We start from the raw sequence: 24,284 nt of genomic DNA on the forward strand, positions 1-24,284 counted from the left end.
CAGAGAAATTGAAGATATTTAACCATATCCTTCCTAAACACTGGGTGAAATGTATCCATGCTGCCAAAGGAGTCCATGAACATGCTTTGGAATTATCCTCATTACTTGAAATCACAAACCACTGCCTTGTCCATCAGTCACTGGAGTTACTCAGATTCTTTCTCTCTAGCCTACCAGACCAGGCTTTTGTCTTGGCAGCAAGGGAACGCTGCTTTCAACTTATGCCATGATTACAAAATAAAGTAAATGTTTAGACAGGAAAAAGCACCAAAAATACTGCAGGATTTTTTTAAAGTTATCAATAATAATTAAAACACGAATAGTTTGTTTGATGTCATGCTATATCTAAATATACAGCACTTATTCCCTTACATCAGCATAACGGTATTCTTTACAGTAGTGTATTTCATTTCATTAGATATTATATTACTAACTATATGGCAGGTTATATGCCAGCTCAGATAGTAATGCTGTAAGGCTGTTTTTCCTCTGGTAAAAGTAGGAGGAGTAAACGGAACAGTCAGACAAAAGCTACAGTACACCCCCTCCACTGAAGGAAGAACCTTTTCACTGTCCCTCAGTGAACTATAAGGAGAGCTGGCCCATGAAAACCAATCATGTATGGATTTCCTGGCCTATAATTTGGGAGAGAGAACAGCTTTGATTACTTCTTGGATGCTTGAGATCCACTATCCATAGGTTTTAACACTGAGCTATCATCTGCTCAGCGCTCCTCCTCTGCATGCATCCTGTCAAATTACTACCATATAATTTTTTTCCCTTCTGAACTTTTTGAACAGTCTTGAACAGTCCTGTCATCCATAAGAACAGCCATTCTTCATCCAGTTAGGGGAACTGTTGCTTTGTGTCAGCATCACTGACTACACAAAGCCACAGATCTTCTTGGTATCATCGTGTACAAGTCTCCGATTTTAAATTCCATGCAGGAGTGCAGCATCACTAGCAAGTGTGTGCATTCCATTAGCAACAGGATATATTCTCATACCAAGTAAAAAGCCTCATTACACCTAAATTCTAGGCTCCTGGTTGATGTTTCTTACTGGCGTTACTAGTGGAGCAGCTTTTACCACCGTATATGAAAAATACCTGTATAAGCACACCTGCATACGCTTACAAAGAACAAGCTGGCTTTAGCACTGTAAAGATCTAATTACTGCTATTTACTCCATTTCTACCATTTCAAAATGTCTGAGGTTCTATCAGACAGCATTTTACTACAGTTGCTCACTGGAGTTACTTGTGTTGTATGGATGCTTCATCTGCATCTTTTCAAAAGAAAAGTCTTGACAAGCAAGGTTCTTTTGTCTCACACACAGCAGTGAGAACATTCAGGAAATTCAGGATTACTGCCAATGCACTTAAGCTTTAAATTAAATAATCCTAAATATTTATGGCACAAAGGCCTTACCCACAGAAACTTCTCAGAAGCCTGAGTTCCAAACTAATTTTACATGCATTCTATAAATTTTTATTCCTTCCACCCTTGCTATAAGATGGAAATAATTTACATTTTCCTAATTACTACAGTTGTCTACTTGTTTGATATATCTTAAGAATATATCATTCCCTCCTTTGCCAGAGTTAGGTTAGTATTCCTTCTTTCTCACTTATTTCTTGTGCTCAAAAATACAATCCAATGTTAGATAGGAAAATTATTAAAAATCAAGAAAAGTTAACACAGCTTATAACAAACATGAACTCCATCACATTACCCATTTTGTACATTTCCTTCTTATGATCAAACAGCAACACAGTACACCCTGCATGTACAAGAAAAAGAACAAAGGGCCCTTACATGGCAGATCACAGAGTTAATAGTAGTTTTGGGGTATCAGACCCAAAGTGACTGCTTTTCTCACCCGGCTAATAACAGCAAATCAGTGGGAATGCATTATGGTAACTTGTCTCACCTTCACATGTCCGACCATCTGCAGACACAGAAAAGCCCCGCTCACATATGCACTGGTAGGAGCCATCCGTGTTGAGACACTCCCCATGAGGCGAACAGAGGTCAGATCTCTCACATTCATTGATATCTAAAACCACAGAGACATTAATAGCTTTGCAAATCATCCTACCTTTAATATTAACCCTAAGTTCAATTAGTCTTAAAAGCAGCTTTTATTTCCACCAGCTATGTAAACAGCTATGTAAACGGGGTTCATTTTCCAGAGTAACCAAATCTTCAGGGATCACTCAATCTCTGTATAGGCATCAGTATGTTTTGCTGCATCATACTCTCACTATGTCACACTCTGTGATGAGGATCAGCAGATGAGTGTGATTTGTGAGAGATCAGTAAAAGCTCCATACTAGCCAACATTTCTGCGTTAGGGGAATTCTCAGTCGGCTCCATCTCACTGCTCTTTGCTGTGTGCTGCTCAGCTTGTGCATCTGGCTCCATGTGTTACCAGCAGATCTGGCGTTGCATCTTTCCCAGTAGGCTGCTTTCATATAATTTAAAGCCAAATGCTCTATTTTGCTGATGGGGAATGGGAATGGTCCCAAAAAGATTGCTACATAAGAGTCTGTGGGTTTTTTTTTTTCTTTTAACTTAGCATTTTTCAAATTTGTGAATCTGAAAAACAAGCATTTCTTTCTGATTGATGTCTTATCTTAACCACAAAACCCGCCATCACAACTTCAGCACTGCATTCATTCATTAAGGAGGTACCACTTTCACATGAATTACTATTCACATTGTAATTGCAATTTCATATTTTGCTTTACGAAAATCTACTAAGAAGTTTTCAGTACTGTGCTGAGATCAAACACACAGGTATGAACAAAGCTTACGCACATGGCTCACTCATCCATCATTGCAGATAACAATTTCTTATTCTTAACTGTGTCTTTTGTTGCTTAGATTCTGGCTGTTGTTATAGCCACACACAAGGCATCAAAGTATGGAGACTAAATAAATTATTATTCCAATACTAGCATTTCAAGACCCATGACATCCATTATAGAATTTTCTTTAGATACAAACTGATCTGTCTTGTTTGTAAATCTTCTAGGCCAGTGTCCTGAAGTCATGGCACATGTGTGGAAAGAGCAGAGGCAGCTCGGGGAAGGGCAGTATCTGTATGAGGTGCACAGTGAAAAGTCAGCGTGCTGGGCTTCACACAACACTCGTATGTGTAAAGTTTTCTCTGAATTCATAGTAGATACAGACCAATGACAGACTTCCTGGATCTCTCTGAAAGTCGTGTGAAGTGGGAGATCAGCAATGACAATGACAGTACAGCGGTACCTTCTTGGGACCCACATAGTTCTCAAGACTAAGCTGTCAGTCTCTTAGTTTTGACAGCAAAATAGTAGAAACCAAACCAGGTGATTACACAAGGCAGATATCAAAAGACAGGAAAATAAAATTAACAATGTTAGAGAAACAGAGTATAATTTGTCTGAAAGAACAAACTGCACGCTTTTCTAATGTTTTGGACTCTTTTCAACTTTACTCCTTACCAAAACGCATGTTCCTAATTTCTAGTCTAGTCCAGATTCAACATGCAGACACTGCATTGTGACAAATTTGCCAGTTTAATTCAATAGCTCTCTACTTTCAGTTATGGTTTCCTTTGAACATAATAAGGCTATGAGCAAGTCACTTCTCATGTTTTTCTTCAACAAAATAAACAGTTTAAAAGCATTCAATCCTTTTCTCCCCCAGGCCATCAGCTTTTTTGGGTTCATCTCTAACTCTCTTCAGCTGATCAGCATCCATTTTGAATTGTGGACACCAGAATGTCAGTGTACAACAGTGTGCCAAAGGCAGTTGTGTGAGTGCAAAACAGAGGTAAACAAACTTTTCTTACTCTTGCTGGATATTCCGATTTTTGAGTCTGGGGAGTGCATTAGTCCTACCAGCTACTGGGTTGCACTGGAAGCTCACATTCAGCTGACTGTCTCTGACCCCTAACTCCTCAGTAACTGTGTCCCAGAAGGAAGTTCACTGTCCAGCAGGCATGGCTGAGACTCCTTCAATACAGAACTAGATATAATGAAACGCATATCGTTTGCTCACAGCTAGTATACCATTTCATCAAGATCACTCTGCACTAGTAGACTATTATCTGGATCTTTTACCATGCCCCTAATCACTCCAGGTAAATACTCTCAAAAATTTTACGGGTTTTCTTACTATTACAGAACTCTGATAGAACTGTCAGTCATTTTAAAATGTCTCAGTTTAGCTGCCGTTTTAAATATTTTGAAGGCACTGCTGAAATGTAAAGAAGTCATCATTTATGATGCAAGTATGTCTAGTTTTGTCCAGTACAAAATACAAGACAAGAAATATACTGAAGATTTCTGCCTTTGTCAAATAAAAGGCTGCTGTTGCATCCTGTAACAGCTAAGCAACAAGCAGTCAAAAGATCTAGCCAAAGATCTCCCTTTATGTTCTTTCGCTGTGTCCCATTTTTTGCTATCCTACCTTGTCAGTATTCATTGTATCAACTCCTCCTTTCTTCCATGTGTTTTGATATTCATCTGGCTATTTCTCAAGTAGCTTCACTGCCCTCTACAGCAAGTTGTTATTTTTCAGTGTTAGTGGTCTTCTTTCTTAAGTGTAGCGCTCTTACCTGAAATGATTTCCAATTTTCATTCACATCTTTCTGTTAAAAATGCTGTCTATACTGTCTGTTCCTTAGGTGGCTCATAAGTGGGGCAGCACTCCAGAATTGAAGACCAGGAAGCCTCTCACCCCCCTAAGGTGAAATCGGTGTGCTCAGCTTGCTCCCTGAAATGCCTGTACACCAAGGCGTGCAGCATGGGGAATAAGCAGGAGGAGCTAGAAACCTGTGTTCAGTCAGGAGATTATGATCTGGTGGCAATTACAAAGACATGGTGGGACAGCTCACATGACTGGAATGTGGTCATGGATGGCTATATCCTTCACAGGCCAGCCAGCTGAGGTGGTGGAGTTGCTCTTTATGTGAGAGAGCAACTACAAAGTGTTGAGTACTGTCCAGGCATGAATGAGGAGCGAGTTGAGAGTCTGTGGGCAAGAATTAAGGGGCAGGCTGGCAGGGGTGATACTGTTGTGGGTGTCTATTACACGTCACAAGATCAGGGTGAGGAAGCTGATGAGGCCTTCTACAGGCAGCTGAAAGCAGCCTCACAGTCACAGGCCCTGGTTGTCATGGGGGATTTTAACTTCCCTGGTGTTTGCTGGAAGGACCATTCAGCCAGCCAGCCACAGTCTAGGAGGTTCCTCCAGTGCATTGACAATAACATTCTGATGCAAATGGTGGAGGAGTGAACTAGGAGAGTTGCACTGCTGGACCTCATCCTCACTAACAAGAAGGCTCTCGTTGAAGCAATAAAGGTTGAGGGCTGCCTTGGCTGCAGCGACCATGAGATGGTGGAGTTGAGGATCTTGTGTGGCAGGAATAGAATAGCAACCCTGGACTTCAGTAGGGCAAACTTTGGCCTTTTCAAACATTTGCTAGGGGAAATCCCATGGGCAAGGCTGCTTGAAGGTAAAGGGGCCCAAGATAGGTGGTTAGCGTTCAGGGACTGCTTCTACCAAGATCAAGATCAACACGTAGGAAGTCAAGGAAACGAGCCAGGAGACCTGCGTGGTTAAACAGGGAGCTGCTGGGTAAGCTCAGGTGGAAGAGGAGAGTTTATAGATCATGGAAGGAGGGGCTGACCACTTGGGAAAAATATAAGGCTGTTGTCAGAGGATGTAGGGAGGCAACTAGGAAAGCAAAGGCCTCCTTAGAATTAAACCTTGCAAGACAGGTCAAGGACAACAGAAAGAGCTTTTTCAAATACATGGCAGATAAAACTAACACCAGAGGCAACGTAGGCCCAGGGATGAATGAGGTGGGTGCCCTGGTGACAGAAGATAGAGAGAAGGCAGGGTTACTGAATGCCTTCTTTGCCTCCATCTACTCTAGCAGAGGCTGTCCTGAGGAGCCCCGTACCGCTGCGGCCCCAGAGGAAGGCAGGACAATGGAGGAGTTTGCCTTAGTTGATGAGGACTGAGTTAGGGAGCAATTAAGCAATCTGGACATCCATAAATCCATGGGCCCAGATGGGATGCACCCACGGGTGCTGAGAGAGTTGGCTGAGGTCATTGCTAAACCACTCTCCATCATCTTTGCCAAGTCTTGGGAGATGGGAGAGGTGCCTGAGGACTGGAGGAAAGCAAATGTCACTCCAGTCTTCAAAAAAGGCAAGAAGGAGGACTCAGGTAACTATAGGCTGGTCAGCCTCACCTCCATCCCTGGAAAGGGGGTGGGACAACTTATCCTTGGTGCCATCTCAAGGCATATCAAGGATAAGAGGGTCATTAGGGCAGTCAACATGGCTTCCCCAAGGGGAAGTCGTGCTTCACCAACCTCATAGCCTTTTATGAGGGCATAACGAGGTGGGTAGATGACGGCAGAGTGGTGGACGTGGTCTACCTTGACTTAAGTAAAGCATTTTACACAGTCTCCCACAGCATCCTTATAGCTAAACTGAGGAAGTGTGGTCTGGATCACTGGGTAGTGAGGTGAACTGGCTGAAGGAAGAAGCCAGAGAGTCGTGGTCAGCGAGGTGGAGTCTAGTTGGAGGCCTGTATCTAGTGAAGTGCCTGAAGGGTAAGTACTGGGACTATTCAATATATTCATCAATAACTTGGATGAGGCAATAGAGTGCACTATCAGCAAGTTTGCTGATGACACCAAGCTGGGAGGAGTGGCTGACACGCCAGAAGGCTGTGCTGCCATCCAGCGAGACCTGGACAGGCTGGAGAGTTGGGCAGGGGGAAAATTTAATGAAATATAACAAGGGCAAATGTAGAGTCTTGCATCTGGGTAGGAACAACCCCAGGTTCCAGTATAAGTTGGAGAACAGTGTATTAGAGAGCAGTGTAGGGGAAAGGGACCTGGGGGTCCTGGTGAACAGCAGGATGACCATGAGCCAGCACTGTGCCCTTGTGGCCAGGAAGGCCAATGGCATCCTGAGGTGTATTAGAAGGGGGGTGCTAGTAGGTCGAGAGAGGTTCTCCTTCCCCTCTGCTCAGTCCTGCTGAGACCACATCTGGAATATTGTGTCCAGTTCTGGACCACTCGGTTCAGGAAGGACAGGGAACTGCTGGAGAGAGTCCAGCGCAGGGCAACCAAGATGATTAAGGGAGTGGAGCACCTCCCTTATGAGGAAAGGCTGAGGGAGCTGGGTCTCTTTAGGTTGGAGAAGAGGAGACTGAGGGGTGACCTTATTAATGTTTATAAATATATAAAGGGTGAGTGTCACGAGGATGGAGCCAGGCTCTTCTCGGTGACAACCAATGATAGGACAAGGGGTAATGGGTTCAAACTGGAACACAGGAGGTTCCATTTAAATATGAGGAGAAGAAACTTCTTCACAGTGAGGGTGACAGAACACTGGAACAGGCTGCCCAGGGGGGTTGTGGAGTCTCCTTCTCTGGAGACATTCAAAACCCGCCTGGACACATTCCTGTGTAACCTCATCTGGGTGTTCCTGCTCCGGCAGGGGGATTGGACTAGATGATCTTTTGAGGTCCCTTCCAATCCCAAACATACTGTGATACTGTGATACTGTGATAAATGTGCAAGTTTGGAAGCATAACTTGTGATAGTCACAGATCATGCTAAGGAAGAAAAACTCATTTATCATTTGTAGTACTTTCTTATTCTTCTCATTCTGATAAATATGTGCTGAGAAATTATTTCAAGAGGCTGAAATCTCAACCTTCATAACTTGAAAGAGGGTCTATATTAGAACTAACAGAGATACAGTGCTGCAATTTCCCAAATCCTGGAAACATATATTTTGACAGAGCCTCTTATGTTTGTGAATCAGTGATGTAACAGAAAAAGCAGTACAGTTAGCATCAAGTCACATTAGATAGACACAGGTATTTTTATAGCTATTTCATACCTTGACAGCCCCTATTTGCTATCTGCTGGAAACCATCTGGACAAGTGCATTTGTAAGACCCGTCAGTATTAATGCAGCTTCCTCCACGGCAAATATCACTGTCTTGAAGGCATTCATCAACATCTGAAATAAAAATGTAACTGAATTATTAGATTATGTAAAAATGGATGAAACTTTTAATAGCGATACTTTGATATTAATGTAGGAACTTGAAGCTACAATGCTCTTTAATAATGCTGTGTGTCTGTGTGTGGAAAGAAAGTGTACTTTAGGTTATCCTTTTAATTTGCCTTTCTTCATATCATCAAACTTTTTGTATTTCTTGAGAGCTTTAAAATTTAACTTCATATGTCATTCATACCTAGCAAACATGTCTAATGTGCCATCTGCATCTCTCATGAAAGCTATCTTAACAGATCTTTATACCATGCTCTGCTATAATGGTGACTGTCGTGTTAGTCATGCAGTTCAAAAGAAATCCAAGCAGCTACACATTCAGAAAACAGGCACAAGAAATGCCTACTAATGCAAAATCTGCACCTTTGGATATGTTTAGATCACTACACAGAGATCTCTGAGCCGGAAGTGATTTGACTCAGTCGTCCCCGAGAGCGTGGGCAAGCCCAAGCATAGCTGGTGTGTCACACCAGACAAGACGTGCCTGCGGAGACAACTCACAACCAACTGTGTGGGCAGGCTTGTAGGCCAGGGACCACCCTGTGCCTACCACTGTGCTAACGCCTACTTTTCTATGCAGTTCACGCGCTGCAGTACGGCCATTTGCAGGCTTAGCAGCTTGGTCACAAAGCCGAATAGCTGGTTTTGCACAGCACTGCACTCAAGCTGTAAATCCATCTCCAGCGTCAGGGCTTGCAGGGTCCAGCTCCTGGCTGCCCAGACACCCCGTTCCCAGCACCATGCCTCAGGCCTGCAGGCTCTGTCCCCATCTCTTGACATCCAGAGCATAAATGCTCACTGACACACAGCAGGGCAAGTTTCAGGATACAAACTGGATATATAGTAATCAAATATTTCCAGAACAGACATTGGCATTGTCTGCACCTAAAGTCTTTTCTTCCCTTTGCCTTTCAAAGGGCTTAAAGGCAGCCCAGTGGAGGGAACAGAATCCAGCTACTGCAGGTACAGGATTAACTCAGCAAGTGTCTACATTCCAGTGATTTTATACAGTTCTGTTTCACTACAGCTAAAGATCACAAGGTATTTGATGACTGGTCCTCTAAATTTTAAAAGCAAACAGAAAATGAGAGTCAAATAAAAGAAGCATTTCATAAACACCTTTCCCCTACGTTCACAATGCTCTACCTCATAACTCACTGAGTTTATTGCTCTGATAATGCAGATAGTTTTCTTTGAAAAACTTTTATCAAAGACTTTTTTACTGCCTTTAATTATTCTGATTTCTTAAGCACAGATTTTAGCTGATTAGAATTGTAACTTTTTCCTGTGCTGAAGGAATGAATAACAGTTGTAATCAAAAAAGAGGACATGACCTCATTTCTACACTTCTCTCTGGATAGACCACACTATATTGGAGTGCAACTATCCCTGGGATTTAATCAATTTGATAAAAATAACACACAGGGATAGCGTTCTTACATGAAGAAATGTTATTGCAGAGAAAACTACACTTCATGCTGACAAAGTTATGACCTTTTGATAACCATGTTTTATAATAATTTTCATTGTGTTTATTAAAACAGCAATTAATTTTGACTAGGAGCATGAAAAAAAAATTAATGACTCCCTCGTGCTGAGGTAATGCCAAGTCTCACAACAAGAAGGCATCTTCTGCCAAATTCAGTCAAAATGCATTATATTCTGTATAGGACGCAAACCTCCCTTTCTCCAATGCAACTCTTCACAGGTCTTATGGTCGCTGCACAAGAATCTCCAGAAAAATCAGAGACAGAAACTCATGCTTGAGATGTTCAGTGCTTTTTGCCACTCTTTACACGTGCATGTCTTGAGCATTTTGGCTAGCAAAATCTCTAAAGGCTCCTAGGAGAACACTGGAGCCTTCTATGCTTCAGACAGGCTCTTTTCCAGTAGCCCAAGTTCTTTGAGATGTATAATCCATGTATAGTCCAACTGGTGCATATTCAGACTTCCTGTCAGTTGAGACAAGGCCACAGGTGCACCCACATTTTGTGTTCCCTCATACTAAGAGCAACACAGGGCAGATACTCTCAGTGTCACTTTATCTCAAGAACAAGACGCTGAGCGAGAGAATAAGGCAGAAAGAAAACAAACATGCATGTGTTCAAGCATCTTGAAGACCTCTGACTACTAGGAAGTAACCTCTGTTTCTATCTTCAAGTGAAAGTTTGTGCACATAGCCCACCTGTGGATGGTCATGTACTTCCAGGCTACCAATTTCCAAGCAGAAAATAGCAAGTCTTTACAGGTACTGCCCAAGGGAATAGTTCTTCAGCCCTGGATAACAGGCTATCCAGGCCTTTACAACAGGAATGGACATATGGATTATTACTCTCAGGTAGAAGTGAAAGTATGAAGGTCTCAGTCCAGCTTTCTCATTCTGTTAAGAGATCAGTGCAAGGATGCATACAGAACGTGTATACTGCACATATACATGCATACACCAACGTATGGAACAATTATTTGCAAATAACCTTTATTCTTAAACAAGGGAAATACTGTGTAAAGACTTCCAGACAAAAGCTTCAGCCAGAGAGTTGCCAGAAGCACAGCTGAAAATGAACACAGCATAATTCTGCCAAATTCTGCAATATCCCAAGAAGTTTGCACAAGTATATAATGATTGAACCAGTAAACTGTTTCTTGAGCTGCTACATTTTAAAGAAAATTCTTAAGTAGAAGAAATGCTTATTAAATAAATAAGCACATTTCTTACAAGTGATTTGCCAATCACATTTGCTTTACAGCAGGATGCATTTTTGGGTATCCTCTGATATGACAAATGTCCATCCCTAAGTCTTTGAGAAACTAGACAGAATTTGAATCACTCTGTTCTTTTCACACAGCTGTGCTATGCTATACCCACAGTTTTTGTCATCTCTTTCCTGCTTTCTCTGTGAAGTATTAGAAAACATTCTGGTAAATAAGCTAATCTGAAAATCAGGGGCCATCACATGGAGAAATGCTGGATGTCTTCTCAAGGTGATTTTCTCTTTATGGGAGTTCTGCCCCGCAGTTCATGCACACAGCTGGCTGAACTAACAGTCAGGCAGAAAGCCATTTTCATGAAGATGGGAACCTGGCTGTGAGGCTGAGGAGCTCTGCTGATATGAAAAGAATGTGAGATTTAAACCTGTAGTCAACTGAGTTCCCTAAATGTGCACTGAATACTTCAAGTAGCTTTCAAAAACAATTACATCACAAGGTAAAGAAAAACATGAGAAGTGAATATATAGCAGATAAACCAGCTGCACAAAACATTCTTACTGACAGCAGAACAAGCATAGTCTGTTCAAGCTTAATTTCCAAGGTGTAAAAAGCAGTCTGTAATATCCTGTACTTCAAAAAATATTGAAGGGTTATAATGAAAGCACAGAAGAATTTCTTCCACTTCAAGAGGTGAATAGATTTTGTGCAGTAGTTGTAATACTTATGAAAATCTTCAGTGAACAAAATGTCTCTACAGAAATTAACCACCTTAGCACCGGGTGGAGAAGCTGTAGGTTTGAGACATAGACTCTGGTGTGAGGAAGCAGTTTTACCCTTTTTCCTTGTATGATCCAATCCTTCTTTTGCCTTGAGAGATTCTGAATAAATTGCCCTTGAACAGGATCAAGAAAGAGATGAAGATAAAGCAGAGACCTGTCCTGACAGGCCATTGCATAGCAATGGAGAGCAGCAGAAGTTACTATGACTTCTTGGGCTGTATGAAATGCACCAAAGGAGTCTCAAGAGAAGTTCTGGAAAACATTTGGTCCTCAAGTACAACGGATTTCAATTAATTTCTGTATTTCATTTGCTCTTCTTCACTACAGGATGGTTTAATTGACCATTTCATATGCTCACACATGCTAACTAATCAAAAATCTGTCTCTGCAGACTTGATGGTTTGTAACGCTTCTTGCTGAAGGAACCAAAATGCTTGCAACAGTTACAAATCCCACTCTCTCACTATCTCCCTCTCTGCTATGCAGAGGAAAGGAAGAACCTTTTCTAGTTTAAGGTGGATGAGGTAAGAACTCATAATTTAAATTGCAGCAATAGAAGATTACCATAACACATTTGGGAAAAAAAGAAAGCCTGACACAAGAACAGCAAAGCACTGGCACAGGCTGCTTGAAGAGATGTTTGCAGTCTTGTCTGCTGGAGCCTACTCAGAGCATGTTTGATGAGTCCCTGTCAGGAATGACACCATATGGTCTGTTCTGCCTTTAGGAGGCAGGATGGACCACTGACCCCTTCCCACCACATTTTTCTTTGATTCTTGATACAGCATCTCTGCATCTGTTGCAAGAGATCATGAAGATCCTGAAGCCAGATGAGAGCAAAATTATTTGACACAAGTTTCTAGTGCCTTGCATCATCAGCCCACATTTCCTGAAGCTGAGAAAAGTGATGCTGGTATTCAACAGGAACTCTGAGAAGATAGTATTTAAGTTCTTCTGCGACCAGATTCTCCAAACAGGTCAATATTGAAGTGTATCAGTGTGCTGAGGAGATTTGATAAGATATCTTTATTCCTTGTTGGTGAGAACCTCAAGAGATGCTGTCACTCATTACAAGTGGACAATCCAGTTTCATCCTTGATGGTAAAGTCTGGTCTGATATTACAGGTTTGTCTTGAGATGACAGCATTTAGTTGGCTCAGGGCGAACTGCTCTTCTTCCTTGATGACTTGAAGAGGAGGTTTCCTGACCTATTGCTGTGGGTCAGAGGTGGGAACTGCCTCCTAGAGTGCTGTGTGGAGGGTAACCTAGGAGCAGAACACTATCAGGTAGAACAGCAGTGAGCAGCTGTGTTTTCCATGGTATCTGCAGCTACAGAAAACACACCAGAGACTGGACATCTGTTATGTGCTATTACCACATGTACGGTGAGAGCTTAACTGAGAGATTTTTCCCCCATAGGATGAAAAAGAAGGAAGCAACTGAGCTACAATCTTTACTGGAGCTCACTAGTGACTAATCTCACATGCTCAAGGTGACCATGAGGAGTGCAAAAGATGTTCCCTATCAGGTGGTATAGGCAACGATGAAGAAGAAAGAGTACCTTTGAAATAATTAATTAGAAAAAAACCTGTTTGCCAGTTACTGGCCAATTAAATTGTTTTACTTGAGAGATAACAGAATGTTTCTGGTTTCTGTAACACGGCATTTCTCTCTATATTTACTGTATGTATTTCACTTCTTACTTGTTTTTACAAGCTCAGTATGTAGACTGCCTTCTGAGACACTGAAAGCTGTGAGCTCCACCAGATCCCCCTGGAGCTCACCTTATACTACATATTTTCTCCTGCCAGTGCACATGTGGGATTATGGTGGCTGGCTACAGGTTCCCACAACCAGCCGGAGAAGAAGTTTCAGCTTAGCAGGGCCCCAAGTGAATAGCGTATGCTGTAATACAGAACCTCTTTGTCAGAATTTAAGCAACAAGGTTTGGAAAGGCTTAATTGTTTTGGGTAATAATGTCAACTGTTCTTTCAGTATTACTGTTGGAAACACATGCGTTGATTTCTCGTATGTGGAAAGATGACAGGGACTATTTCTAAGAACCCATTAAATATGTGGCTGTGTAGGTAGGGACTTTTGAAAGGTTGACAGTAAAGTATAGAGGAAGAAAGAGAAGCAAAGAGAGCATCTTTCTGGCCCATTCTCTAAAGAGTTCATGTCTGTAGCCGAAATACTCAAGATCTTATTGAGAAAAATGCATCAGTAGCTTAAGTCCACATGCTTACCTTCACACTGATCTCCAGTCATTGATAATGCATAGCCCTGGCTACAAATACATCTGAAAGATCCTTCTGTGTTCCTGCAGCGTCCGTTCGTACAGAGTGATCGCTGCTGGCATTCATCTATATCTGTAGCAAAGAGATGGTGAAAATACCAATTACCAGTCAAGTGGTGCAATAACCAATTCTGAACAAAACACTAAAGGAGAGGGCCAGTACTGCTCCTTTTAGTCTTATTAACAAATGCAGGCAGTCAATACAATGCACAAAATATATGAAATGGCAGATTGGATGTTTTCCTTGAGATGACTGCATTCAGCATTCTCTCCTATACTGTCAACACAACCCTCAAGCACAAGCGGGTACATACAGACACAAAAATACACACACATGCTGCTTGAGAGCTGCTTTTGTTTCTTTTCTATCTGGCAAAGGTAGCAAGACAGCCGCTCGAGTGAGTCAGCAAAACCCACAAAATACTTTCCAGCAGGATCACTGCCTTTTAACAGGGTGTGGTTTTCAGATGCACACTGACAGGCTGTTCCCCTTTTAAATTGTACCTTCAGGCTCCTTTAAATACATGCCTTGTAACAGTATTAATCCTCTAAGTGTCAGGAAATGTCTCTTTGCCTCCACAATCACAGTTAATCCCTTAGCGCTTGAGTTCTCATAAACTGGGGTCAGACTGGGTCAACTGATGGACTTGAACATCAAACTTAAGTTTTCCTATGAAAACCTCAAAACATTGGAGGGGAGTGGCACTTTGAATTCAGAACATAGCACATGTCTTGTTTGAGCTAGGAAGCCTGTTTCCCCTCCCTTATTTATGAAATACTCATTAAGGAAGAGAAATTGATATGGTAGGTTCTTAGTCACTTCTAGGATTTAGGAACAGCTGAATGTCTTTCTGAAAATACGCTCCAATTCAAATAGGAGAAAGTTACTCAATGAGGTTTTTCAGGTCTGTGTCACGGCTATGTGGTTTGACCTCTTGAGTAATGGTCCCTTGCAACCACAGAAGTTTTGAATTTAAGGATCACCAAAATCTGTGAGGCTGCATGAAGCATCTGGGCACGTCTACGGGTCCTGACTTTTGAAGGGTTCACTTTAAGAAGAACAGTCTGCATATGCCAGCTCAGCTTGGCAAGGGCCCTTTTCCATGCAAGGCTCAGAGGAAGCAGTCAAATTTTGTCTACATACTTTCCCCAAGACCAGTCTGCTGTGTGTCCTGGACAGCACATTTAACTTGCTCAAGACACTTAACTTACACTGATGTTTTGTTTCAAACTTCCTGACAAATTCACATGAACGATCGTTTAGTTTTACTGTATTATTTTTAGCACTCAGAAGTCTGAAAGTGTTTGGTGCTATACACAGACACTTAGGAAAGGGTGGGAGGAAGGGAAAAGAAGGAAAACTCAACATCTGGCAAGAAACATTCAGGTTTCTCTGTGCTCCCACAGCTTGGAGACATTCTACCAGATTTTCACCTTTGGGGAGAGGTTTTAAGAAGTCCCCACTCCCTAAGGAGAAGGATATTCATGCCTCCTGTACACATTCTAGGTTCTTTCTCAGTCTGCTCTGCTCTGACCTCAGACCTAATTTTGTTCCACTGAAGCAGTCCTAATGGGAACTGTAGATGCGGAAGAAATGTAGAACCTGACACTTGGGAGGTACAGGTACCCTTCTTAGAAATACACCACCAAACTCTCTCTCCACTAAATGTACTATTAGAAATGCAGTGACATCAATGCAGGTCAGTGTTAACTAATGCTGTGGGACTCCAAGAGGGCGCAGCCTGGGTTTTTTGATTCCACTCACCCACATAAAAGAAAAAAAAGAGAAAAAAAAGCAATTAAGGCAGCGAAAGCCACTGTGCCCAAACCTCCAAAATGACAGAAATGCCAAGGATTTTGCTGAAATTCTATTTTAACAATACCAATATTACTACACATTCTTGATTGGTTTTATAACAAATGTCAAAATCTACAATGTGACCATGAAAGCCATAAAATGGAAATACATACTCTTACGTTTTTGGTTATTTAGCTTCAGTGTTGTACATTTGTTGTTTCTCTATTAAAAGGAATATTATTAGATGAAAAATCTTATCTAAAAGGTAAGTGCAACCTCATGAATGTTAATTATATTCTTTCATACCTTCACACTGATCCTCTGATGCAGAGAGTTTGAAACCTTGGCCACAAATACATCTGAAAGAACCCTCCACATTTTCACAACGTCCATTTGTACAAAGATTGCCATATTGACATTCATCTATATCTGTGAATACAAAGAAAGTGTAAGTGAATAATTAACTTGTGTACAACCATCTTTCAGTTGAGCTTGGGAATTTATTCAAATTCTGCCATAAGAATGGTTATAGTCAGTTTTCCTATATATTGTGACCTTGACTGCATCCACATCATCCTTACCTGAATAAGATTATTTTGCCCATAATTTTCCCCCAGTTTCCCACCACAGCTGAAACCAGTGCAGCTTTAGTATACTGAATAGGTCAGCAAATGCTCATTTCTGCATTACACAGATTTCCTCTTAGGGTATGTACCTGTGATAAAAGCACTAGCAGCTGCCAATACCTTGTAACCATTACCACTAATCCTTCTGCTATCGCAAGGAAGAGCCCAGAAAAGCAGACACAGCTCATGCCAGCAAGGCTGTGTTTCTAACTGTTCTCTCTGAAACCATTAAGACATGTGCCCTGGTCAGAATCCTCCAACCTGCTGAAGTAGGAGCTCAAAAAAAAAGAAAAGGGAACTATAAAAAAGGTCTTAGAAGCAAAATATCTTTTCCTGGTCACAAACCATCCTTTATTTACAGGAGGACTCGAAAGAACTGTTTTTCTATAAGCTATCCCACAGACACCTGCTTTCATCATTCTCTGAAAGAAGGGTATTAATTAGATGGGCCACTCACTTTAGCCAACATGAAATTTGCCACGCTACTATTTAAGAATAACTTTCAAGAATTCCTTCCTAATGCAATTTGTATAAATCAACAAAGAAAAAGGCAAATATATAAATAAATAACATCTTTTGTTATAATCTCAGCCAGAATTAATTCAGTATTCCAAAATAATCAATATTGTCTTTTTCCTAGGAGCGGTTTTCAACCAAAAAAAATAAAAGGTTAATTTTCAAGTTTTATTTATTTTGGGGATGTAGTTAACAGCAAGCAGATGTCCCTCTTTGTATGGAAAAAGCTGTATATTTTAGCTTCACCGATGCAGAAAAAGAATTACACCTTATTTCCCGTTATGTGCCAGAAAACATATTACTCCCAATTATCCTGTCTTTTGCCACCACAAAGCATACAAAATACATCAACATAAAAGAGTAAAACTACTGATTATTTGAGGCACTTGAGCTGTTTAGGCAGCTGTAGCAGAGGGAGAGCTGGAAACAGATTAGAGGTCTTTAAATCATCATCATAGCTCTTATTAGCTATTGTGAATATCTCCAGTAACTATTTTCCTCATATATTTATCATTCATGGCACTTTACAAGCTCCTGTACAATCTCACTTTGACAAAGCCCATGTCAGCCCAGACACAAACGACATCACCATTATTGTCTGTATTTCAAATGACTGACAATTCTTTTTTCCTCACTGGAGCCTCTGACTCTGTAAATAAGATGCCCTGTTGCAGCCTGGCCAAGAACACCAAGCGGCAGATCCTCCTGAGAGGTGATAGCACAGACCCACAGATGCTCTGCTGCAGCAGTTCCATAATAAAATGCAACCTTTGCTCTCAATGTATATGATCAATGCTCTAATTCAAGAATTTGTTAAAATGCACCAAACCTAATTCAGCGGTCAGGCATGTGAATGTCCAACTGAATAACAAACCTGCTTCTTACAGATTCATCTTCATCTACTTATGTCCAAGCTACTTGAAAATGAAGCCTGTAATATTATTTCTGGTTTCTGGATAGGACTTGAGGATCAAGATACTTTCCCATAAAGCCAGCAATAGAACTGAAACTTTCTGAGATGAAGTCTAGCACTGTAACTGCTTCTATTGAAGCTCCCTACAGCAGGCCTAGAGGTATATGGATCAGCTCTGCTGACCTCTGTATTAGTTCTGAAACCTTCTGATGGGGTCCCTAGTGTGGTACAAGCTGAATATTGTTAGTTAACCACATAACTGCAAAATCCACCACAGCGATAACCATGAGGGCGAAGTGGTCTAGAAAGTTTTGTCAATTTAATTTTTTTCATTTATTCATCACCACACAGAAGTGTGCTCTAGATTCACATACTACTCTATTGTCTTGTACTTTATCCTTCTTCACATACTACTTTATTTCTACATCATAATACTTTATTTGAACGTGAAAATGTGGTGAAAGAAAAAAATAAAATCAATGGTTGCAAATAAACCTAAAAAATATTTCAAAGTGTATGTGCAACACAAACACATTGAGGGACCAGGGACAACAGCAATTTCAAGACAAGGAGGGGGCAGAGTGTGCAAGTAACATTTTTCATTTCTTCTGATATGCATCTCACATTGGATATTAACACCTAAACAGCAAGAGGATGTATTCTACATAAGTTTGAAGTGAACTGATTGACTTGCCTTTATTAAACAAAAGTGGCCATGTTCCTGGCTTTAAATCTTGGAAGATTACAGTATCAATAGCATCAAAGAACTGCAGAACTGTTACACTAGACTTTCTAGGGCACAAAGTGCAGGCAGAGGAATAAGGCGAGGTCAACAAAAAGTACGGAAAACAGAACTGGGGAAAACCAGCAGAGCTGCAAATGACCTAAACTAACAGCAGAAATAAATTTCTGGAACAATGGACTTAAATAGCCTTCACAGATAACTTAGGAAAAACTTTCCTTTCCAGGGTATTTCAATGGTACCAAATTACAAAGCTACAGATTGAAGACAAACGGTCTGCATTACATTTTCTAAAATGTGTGTGGCTCATTTCCAACATGACGTAAGTCTAGCATAAACAGAAAATGAAGACTGATCACATCACTAATGATGTGAGTGAGATGCCTAGGCTTAGATCATTTCATAAAACAAAGGAAAAATGGAAACCATGCAGTAACACAAGGACAAAAAGTATCAGCAACCTGGAACAAAGACCTATCCTTTACGCGACTTAGTTCTGTTTGTAAATCTGAGTAGAGCAGTGACTTTTTTTCTCTCATTCTGCTCCTACTAACCTGGTTAGCAAGAATGAAACAAATTAAAGTTATGCTGTAGCATTTTCAAGTAGGCTATTTTCATAAATAGGTATAGAAATCAAGCTTAGTATAGGGAAATAATGCAAAATTACATCAACTCTACATTTCCTAAAAAAGGAATTAAGAGGAAGCCCTTCTAACAGAGTTCATGTGCCACAAGCAGGAATCCAGGCAGGTGGGAAGGAGCAAAACAAAGATGAATGTGGAGTAATGTGTGCTAAGTGAACCACATGAGCTTGTTGTAAACATTTCATAGCTTGCTGTAAGTCCACTAAAATAAAGGAAATTACCTGAGAAATACTTTCCTCCACAATAAGTAAATTACAAGACCAAATAATGCAACTATGACATGTTCATAAATAGTAACAGGCAAATATTCAGACGGAAATAATTTGCTACAATATGCCTTCTTCAGAAAATATACTGGTTGAAAAAGCTGCAATCTGTACAGCAAAACTGGTAGTGAGGCTCTGACAGCCACACCATACATTTTTCAGGTGCTTCATTGCAACCTGGCTCTAGTCTTGCTCCACAGATCAGAAGTCCATTTGCAGCTGGAGCACAGGAGATGTTCATCTTCCAGAGCTATTTCAACCAAAACAATGCTCTTAGACTGAAATTTAATGAACTGAAACAAGTCACAGCAATTGGGAGCGATTAGGAAATAATCTATGGGAAGTACACCACCAATGTGACCTATAACGATAATACAAACATCCCCTGTGTAGGTTATTATACACCTGTTTAGGCAAGATAGTTACTCCAACCATCATAAATTACAGGGCATGAGTTACAGAGTGGACAGGAGGATTCATAACAGAGAGCAGATTCTTCACAACTGAGGTAAAATTTAAGTTTCTGGTAGTGCCTCAGGAAGTGGCACTCAAAACTGCAAAAGATTATTTATTTTTTTGCACAATGGATTCATTTGCTCTTTCCTACCTATATCTCAAATAGTAAAAATTGATTTGGAAAAAAAAAAAATCTAGCACTTAAAAACAAATCAACAAAACTATGATATGAGAAATCCATCCTAAAAACCTGAAGTGAGACAAGCTGCTTTAAGATGTGCTAATGCTTTGCTGGAAGTAAAGATAATTAAGAACTCCCATTAATATGCTTTGTAAGCAAACTCCCATACCCTATTGAAAAGCCTGTCAGTCACGCTGATGTGTTAGCACACGTTTTTTCTATTTGTTAATACCTCCAAACAATGGCCTACTAGCATTTCATTGATAATACATCCCTTTCAGTTCTTTATTTTCTATTTCAATAATTTTGTTTATAATTATAATTGTGTTGTTTGCAGCCTAGATTCAATGTTCATTCACCAGCAGTAAACCAGGATTTCCTCATATATACCACGTCTGAGAAAACAGTCATTTCAAAAATCTCACATTTTCAATTATTATTGAATGAAATGGGGACCCGGGGCACAAGTGCCGTCATCAGGTTGTAACATCAATGTAATAGGAAATACAGCATCTCGGAACAGGAAGAGAACTGAACATACCACGGCACTGTCCATTCCAGCCTCGGAATCCCACTCTGCAGGGAATGCACTGGTAAGAACCAGGAGCATTAATGCACTGTGCATCTGGACAAGTAGTTGGGGTCAGGCATTCATCAACGTCTTCAAAAGAGAAGATAAAAGGAAATATCGGTCAAAGCCATAACAGCACACTGAACTAATCTGGTTATTCTGTGCTCATGTTACATTTAAAGAGTTGTGTACTTTACCTGCTAGAGACCCAGGAAGGAACAAGTTTGCACAGATTTGTACCTGTGAGGGGGCATCTCTGAGAAATAAATTAGATCATAGTGCATGCAACTAAATCTGAATTTTCTGTTATGGAGCACCTACTCAAGATTCGCAGTGTAACATAGAGCAGATCAGATTTCTGGCTTTAGATAGGTAAGAATAACTTTTCTTACATCACACCTTTACCATATTGAAGTGTCCTGAGGTTCTTCCTGTAGTCAGTCTCAAGAAACTTTGGAAGTGCATTGCAACAATAAAATTGTAACTCTGGCTTCTCAAAACCAAGAGGAATTTAGCATTCTCCAGTGTCCTAGAGTTATGCAGCATGTAAGTATTATGTGGACTATAAATTCAATTTTGTGAAGAGTAATCAAAGATGTTTACAGGGAGCAAGGAGTTAATTATGTCTGAAAGCCAGCACAACCAACACACACATCACTGTTCGGGGTGATGAGAGAGGGACTTGTTGCATCAGGAGAGGTCCTATTTTGTTTACCCATGACAAAACAAGAGATAAGTCCTGAAAAACTCATCAATCTCCTGTCCAGGCCCTAAGCATCTACCAAGAACTTCTTATCCTGCACCAAAGAAACCCATAATACATGCAATACATGCCATCTAAAAGAGACTGCATATAAAAGTGACTTTCAAACACAAGTTGCTGTCAAGTGACCAATGCTCAGAAGATGCTGGAATTAAAACTGTGTGGGCAGCCTCATTCTAGTCTGCTCTCAGACTTGACTATCATTTTATAATATGGTCTTTAATTACAGAATAATTATAATCTTTCCTACCAAATACTCGCTTCACAGCAGAGCACAGAACTAATGAAGTCGCCAAAATCACCTCTAAACCTGGCTTCCTAAGCTCCTGTCCCCTCCCTGCCCCAAGCCTCGTGGTTGTCTTCTGCAAGTAAGGACTACTCCAGCACAGACAGTAGGGAGGAAATTTATTCCTAGTTTTGGGAACAAGCTCACAGGAGTGTAGTCTCCAACACTTGTAATTTAACTGGACAATGCTCTGTCTTTCAGACAACTGAAGCTCCAATATGCCAGCTCCAAATAACCCACTGGATGTGGGCATATCATATTTTTTAATAGAATCATGATGAGAATATTTTCACATAAAAACAGCAACAGGCCTCTTCAGCTGCCACAATGTGGATGTGCAAACGTTTCTCAGTGAAACTGCTGTGAGATTTTTAAAAATTTAATTAACAAAAAAATTCACTTTGCTGAAAATTGTTCTCAGCACTGCCTGGAATGTATTTGCCCTCAAAACACACAACATGAATGATGTATTTGGTACAGAAATTTTCAGTCAAAATAAAGTCTAAATGCTTTGAAGCCTAAAGAAATCACAAGATTTTATAGGACTACTTAATTGTACGCAATTATGTTCAGGTCTGCCTTTAACACTGTTCTACATAAACAGGCTTTAAAACTAAAACCATATATGCACTCTTTGTTTCCCAAGCTAGGCCCATGACAGAGCTTGAGTGAGAATAGCCTGGAGGCAGAACGCAGGTGGGGTGAGGACGTGTAAGTGAACTGTGTGCACTGTGTGCAGCTTGGAAGATTCTTGCCTTTGTTTTTGAAGTGTGGAGGAGGTGGAAAGGAGTTATTTGTGGAATCCGGAATCTGTCAGTAGGGTGACTATAACGTGTAGGTGTAATGACATGGTGAAATGATTCCCCGAATGTGTCATTTCCTTGGCTTGATGGATTTAGTGTAAGAGGGTTTTTCTCTCAAGCAAGCTTAAATAAATTTCAACAGAGAATCTGGTTTCAGAAACTGCATGTTGTTAAGTTAAATGGTAGAGGACTACCAGAACACTACTTAAAATACAAGCTAATAAGAAATTTGACGCACTGTGATATTCTGACTTCTAGTTTATTTTAATCGCAGATTCCCTACTGACAGAGAAGATTTGGAAACAGTAGTTCTAAGAGCAGAGTGTGTGAAACATTTATTTAAATTTTTAAAAAAATTGTCTGAATAGAATGATGATTCTTTTAGCAATGCTCAGAGCAGCTATATCCACAGCGGCTTTAAGTCACGTATTTGCTAGGCAACCTAACATGTCAGTAGCTTTATTCTGTCCTAAGTAACTTAGACTACAGCATGAGCAAAACCATGTTTAAAATGAAATGGCTGCTTGTGGTTTTTAGTTCACAATTCAAGTTAAAAATGAAAAAAGAACAGCAAAAAAAGCAAAAGCATCACACTAAAAATAATTTGTAGTTTTGAAGGTCAGATGTCCTAGGATATCCTGTAACACGAAATACCTGCTGGATATATATTTCCAAATTAAAAAAAGTAAACTTATCATTTACTACCTGTTAAAATGTTAAAAAGTTACAGGTTTTGGTTTTTTTTTTAATAGAAACTTGGTAAAGTATGCAGAGGAGGGCTGACAACGAAGTTATGAGATTCTGTGGCAAGAGCTCTTAAAATAGCTGTCGCAAGATGGTTCTGTCCATAGCAGGGGAACTCCTTTGCAGTGTCTCAAATCTAAATAATAGGAATTGAATTGTAGTTCTAGGCATCAAATGACTGAAAAGATGGGAGAGTAGTCAAAAAGGCTTCTCGTTTAAGATTGCGCCCTGTGAGAATTCTCCCTTTGCTGCTCAAGCTGTAGTGCCAATTCTGCCTTGAACAGCAGGCAACGTGAATCGTTCCAAACAGCAGTAACATTTAGCATTGTTTTTGTGGTATGAGTAAACGGTAACTTCGCCATCCAGGACATGCTGTTGTAGGTAAAACAGCAATGTCCTTTAGAACATTCTGCCATGTTCAGCTACCGTACAGGGGGAGGTTAAAAGATCTGAAGGCAAATTAAATGAAGAAAGTAGCTGCGACAGAAATGCAGCAGTAAGATTAAGCTAGAGACATTATTCACGGAAATAAGCACAATGAGGAACTGGGGAAGGGAACTCTGAACACAGATATAAAATCACTGTGCCAAGACATTCCATCGGAAATCATAGCAAATGGAGATTGAAAGGAATTAAAAGAAATGTACCAGGTCAAAAAATGTTAAGTTAAACATGAAAAAAAATCTGTGTTATTTTAATATTTCCATCTAATGGCCAGATTTCTTAAAAAATAAAGAAACAGATGTAAAGTTCTCTGAGATCAGAAACAGCAGTCAATGTGAACAAATAGCTTGTCCTACTGTAGCTGTTTGGCTTGGCAACTGCTACTGTATTATTAGTGGTGAAGAGTCCAAACCTACCTTCACATTCACCTCTCCTGTTCATTTGGTATCCACTATCACAATATTCACATCTGTATGAGCCAAGAGTATTTATACAAAAGCCTTCCCCACAAATATGAGGTCTTGAACATTCATCAAAATCTGCAGATGAAAAAGAGAAGAGAAACTTTGCTTCGCCATGAAATTACCAAATACTTGCATCTCCTCTACACTCTGCTTTAATTAAGTGTAAATAACTTGAGATTTTTGAAG

General features: G+C 40.4%; 1 protein-coding gene across 6 annotated transcripts in view; it reads right to left on the minus strand.

Moving 5' to 3' along the window:
* LTBP1 (latent transforming growth factor beta binding protein 1) overlaps window positions 1-24,284 on the minus strand; it is a 197,304-nt gene that overhangs the window by 35,849 nt on the left and 137,171 nt on the right. For all 6 annotated transcript variants that reach the window (XM_082050042.1, XM_082050045.1, XM_082050043.1 and 3 more), the window contains 6 exons: window positions 24,051-24,173; window positions 20,565-20,684; window positions 15,986-16,108; window positions 13,832-13,954; window positions 7,921-8,043; window positions 1,932-2,057 (listed from right to left, as the gene is read on the minus strand). In XM_082050042.1, the coding sequence (XP_081906168.1) occupies window positions 1,932-2,057; window positions 7,921-8,043; window positions 13,832-13,954; window positions 15,986-16,108; window positions 20,565-20,684; window positions 24,051-24,173 (738 nt within the window). The remainder of the gene's footprint in view (window positions 1-1,931; window positions 2,058-7,920; window positions 8,044-13,831; window positions 13,955-15,985; window positions 16,109-20,564; window positions 20,685-24,050; window positions 24,174-24,284) is intronic.

This window comes from Streptopelia decaocto (assembly GCF_964273445.1).
Source record: "Streptopelia decaocto genome assembly, chromosome: 3".
Lineage (NCBI taxonomy): Eukaryota > Metazoa > Chordata > Aves > Columbiformes > Columbidae > Streptopelia > Streptopelia decaocto.